The 4,279-nt window shown below is 46.1% G+C and overlaps 1 protein-coding gene across 5 annotated transcripts in view; it reads left to right on the plus strand.

Moving 5' to 3' along the window:
• The first annotated feature begins 181 nt into the window (after positions 1–181).
• The window catches only part of PRKCD (protein kinase C delta), a 174,993-nt gene continuing 170,895 nt past the window's right edge, over positions 182–4,279 (plus strand). For 2 of the 5 annotated variants that reach the window (XM_006025871.3, XM_014520971.2), the window contains exon 1: positions 185–317. Coding sequence is in view for 1 of the 5 variants with exons in the window: in XM_025206766.1 (XP_025062551.1) it covers positions 308–317 (10 nt within the window). In the remaining 4 variants the exon portion in view is untranslated. Of the gene's footprint in view, positions 318–4,279 lie in introns of all 5 variants that reach the window. The other 3 variants (XM_006025872.3, XM_025206767.1, XM_025206766.1) reach the window with 3 other exon arrangements.

The following is a 4,279-nucleotide window of genomic DNA, read 5'->3' on the forward strand; positions in this document are numbered from 1 at the left end:
CCGCCGCTCCACTGCCTCCATGCCTGTACCGCACCGGGTCGCGCTTGTGGCGGGGCGGGCCGGGCCGGGCCGGGCCGGCGATACGTGCGAGCCCCGCAGCTCGGGCTCACCCCTCGCTGACTGCGGAGCCTGGTCTTGCTCCGGGTCCAGCTGCACTTGCTCCTGAGGGCTCTGCTGTTGACTTTGGCTCTTTACCTTCCCAGGCTACGGGGCCAGCGCCTCTCTTCGTGCCGGCCAAGCGTGGCGTCAGACCTCGTCCGTGGGTGGACTTGAAACCGAAGCGAATTTATTAACTTGGGGAATATTCATGAGCCAGGGTAAGCCTGTCGCTGGGACAAAAGGGGACGTTGTTTAACTCGGGGCTGAAATGGGGATTTTCTCGGCTGATGCCAAGTAAACCCATGTGCTCAGTCATCTCTCTTCACAAATCCCAGCTCTTTCTGTTTCAAGATTTCCTTGGAAGGCAAGAGCAGAACAACCTGTTGGTTGAAAATATATCTGCAACCTTTGAAATGACTGTTGTCAAAGTCCCAAGAGCCAGGCAGGTAGGGTCGAAGTAGGTTTGGAATAGATGAGGCAGGCAGACAGGTTTGAGTTTGGAGACTTTCTGTTTGTTTTAACTTAGGGTAGCGTTTCCCAACAGGTGTGCTGTCAGACATGAACAGGTGTGCCGTGGAATTTTGGAAAAGTCGCTCAAATAAATGAACAGGACCCTGCCTGTAATGCTCTTGGGGGGCGTGGCTCCAGCCAGCGCCCTGCCACCCCTCTTCCCCACCCCCCTCTGCAGAGCGGTGGCTGCGCAGGACAGTGGGTGGCAGCAGGCGCCATATTATCTGTTGGGGGGCAGTGTGCCACAATTTTTTTGTATTTATGTAATTGTGGTATGGGATGGAAACGGTTGGGAAATGCTGACTTAGGGGTTTCTAGTGATGTATTTTCAGCAGAAGGGAGGGACAAGGAGGCTTATGTGGACTCTAATACATTGGTAGTGGTGGTGGGGGGTCATTCTTCCACTGGGTTGTAGTCATTACATCTATATGCACCGTGGGTCAGCTGTCTGAATGAGAGAATTTCTTTGGACTGTGTTCCTAGAATACTTTGGTTTTACAGTAATAATATCATTAGCTCCAGGAAGTATAATTAACTTAATTAGGAAAAGTGAGATCAGAACAGGATTATAATTTAGCTTACAATGCTCTGTATCCAGTTTTGGGCCCCCTACTTCAGGAGGGACGTGGATAAGTTTGAGAGAGTCCAAAGGACAGCCCCCTGTATGATCAAAGGCCAAATGGGCAAGCCTTACGAGGAAAGGCTGAGGGACTTGGGACTCTTCAGCCTGGAGAAGAGAAGGCTCAGGGGGAACTTTGGTGGCAGCCTACAAGTATATAAGGGGGGGGTGCATCAGGACCTGGGAGAACAGTTGTTCATCAGGGCTCCCCAAGGGATAACAAGGTCTAATGGCCACAAACTCCTGGAAGGCCAATTTAGACTGGATGTAAGAAAAAACTTCTTTACAGTCTGTCTCCAGGGTCTGGAACAGACTCCCCCCAGAGGTGGTGCAAGCACCTACTCTGGACTCATTCAAAAGTTATTTGGCTGTTTATGTTGCTGGGATCATTTGACCCCAATAGACTTCCTGCCTATGGCAGGGGGGCTGGATTCGATCTAACTAGGTCCCTTCCAGCCCCTAATGTCTATGAAATCTATGGAAAGCTTCAGGATGAAATAACTGTTTGTCCGGGTGTCATATATAATTTAGATTACAAAACAGCCTTAGCTTTTGTAGCTGATTTAGGAGATGAAGCTGCATATTAGTGGAAAAAGGACTTTAAAAAAAGCACCAAAAGCAAAATTACAACAGAGCTTAATTACTAATGTAATAAGCAAATTTTAACTGTGTGACAGGATAACAGAACCCTTGATCTGAAAAGAGATCTAGACACTAGGGACTTCGCAGGAGCCTCTTGAAGGCTCAGATCAAATGTAGTATGCTAATTTTATGGGGGTTTTTAGCCCAGACAGTCTCTGTCTCCCATGAAATAGTACTGGATTTGCAGTGTATTTGAATTGTACGTATAAATGCTCACTGTCACAAGTTGTCAAGTGCTGAGCTAAGTGGTTAAAGCATTCAGAAATAGGTTAATGCATTCATTTTTAACTTTTCTCATTAATTTCTTTTTATGCATGTGTGCAATAATACACATATCCCACAAAACAGTGCGGGCCAACCTTTTTGGCAGGGGTGCCACAGATTAGCCCTGCATCCTTCCCAACTGCTACTCTGATCCCCTTTCCCTGCCTAGTCTGCTGCTCTGCTTTTGGTTCCCAGCCTGATGTGCTGCTCTGGTTTCTGCTTCCTTCCCTGTGCTGCTTTGCTTTCTGCCTTATCTGCCACTGCGTTGCCTGTCCCCTCCCTGATCTGCTATGTGCCACGTCCAGAGCGTGTCCATGTCACACTTGTGACACCTCTGGTGTGGGATGGCCACCCCTGCCATAGAACATGTAGGAGTTCATAGAGGAGAAACCTGCAAGATAAGGGGAAGGCAACCGTGAGATAAATTATCCCCTGCATTTAGTGAGTAATATCAGATCATAGCTGAAAATTGGTTTAAAAATGAAATTCAAGGCTTAATGTCTCCTTTTTAAAAAAAAATCAAAATAATTAAATATTAAAACTCTGGATATTTTTGCTATTCCTATAAATATCTAATCTTTTTTTAATCTTGGTAAATTGGCTGGGATGGTTTAATCAGTGTTGATCCTGCCTTGAGCAGGTAATGGAGTAGATGCCCTTCTGAGGTCCCTTCCTGCCCTATTTTCCTATGAGCCTATGACCCCAACTGCTTTTTAAACTCGATAAGCTGTCTTCTGTCCAGGACACCAGTACATAAAGGATGCTCTGCCCATAACTGATGAAAGCAGTACTGTTTGCTTTTGTGTTGATCACATGGTGAATTGGGTCAGAAAAAAAGTATAGCTTTTCTGAAAGATATGGGTTAATAAATGTTCCTTACCTGTTGAAGAGTTACTTCAGTAAACACATTTCCTGATCAGTTTAGTTCCTGAAAATGTCTGTTGAAAAATGTGAGAGCTAATACGTAATGTTCTGACTGATGGTTTATCTGTCACCAAAAGCCACAGTGGGGAGCCTGTAAATGCTGGGGGAAGAGTTAAACATAGCAGATAAGAACACGCTTTTTTACATAATTTTCTTTTTCAGCTTCTGTTTTTAATTTTGTGACCAGCTAAAAGACAATCATTAGGTTTACAAATGCATTGCTGTACTCAAATTCAAAAACACTTTACCCTCATTTATTATATCTATTTTTATAATATTATTTTTGGTGTAGTTTGTTTGATTTTTATTTCAATATAAAACTGTCTTCTAATGTTCACAGTTCAACCTTATCTTTTCCTAACATTTAGAATACTGTATTCTAAAGAAGCTGATATTGTATGAGTATACATTATGGAATATAAGTATGCATTTTGGAACTGTGCTTTTAATTTAAAATTATTACACTATCAGAAAATCCATTAAGCATTGATTAAAAGGTCTTGTGTGACGTTAAATATATCAGAATTAAGAGCTAGCAAAACTTAATACTTCTTCCAAATTCTAGGAATTCAAATTTAGTTATAAGTCATTTCCAGGGGACTGGAAGGGTTTTCCTTTCACCATGGAAAAATGGGTATTTTCTCCTTTAAAGGGGAAAAATGCAGGAAATGGTGGGTTTCCCCTTACAGGCTGGCAGAGTTCCAGCCTGCAAGGGGCTGCTTGGGCCTGGGGGGAGCAGGATGCAGGGGACACCCCTCTGTGGCCCAATGGGCAGGACCCAGCATTGGGAAGGCAGAGCAGGGCATAGATGCCATGGCGATATGCCCCCTGCCTGCTTAGCAGCAGCAGAGGAACACAACTCAGGGGCAGTGGTAGATGCTCAGTGCTAGTGCCACAGCTGCTGGGAGCCTAATGCCAGCCATGCTGCCATGGCGAGGTGCCCCCTGCTTGCCCAGCCTCCGCTGGTCCTGGGTGGGCAGGGGCACCTCGCTGTGGTGGCACAGAGCTCCTGGTGGCAGTAGCACTGAGTCTCCCCAACCCTCTCCACCCTCCCATACCGGGTTCCACCTGCTGGCCTGTGGAGGCCCCTGAGGGGACGGCAGCAGAGCGGGGTGTTTTGAACCCCACAGCGGGCAGCCCACATCCTCATAGATTCATAGATGTTAGGGTCGGAAGGGACCTCAATAGATCATCGAGTCCAACCCCCTGCATAGGCAGGAA

The sequence above is a fragment of the Alligator sinensis genome, unplaced genomic scaffold, assembly GCF_000455745.1.
Source record: "Alligator sinensis unplaced genomic scaffold, ASM45574v1 scaffold78_1, whole genome shotgun sequence".
NCBI lineage: Eukaryota > Metazoa > Chordata > Crocodylia > Alligatoridae > Alligator > Alligator sinensis.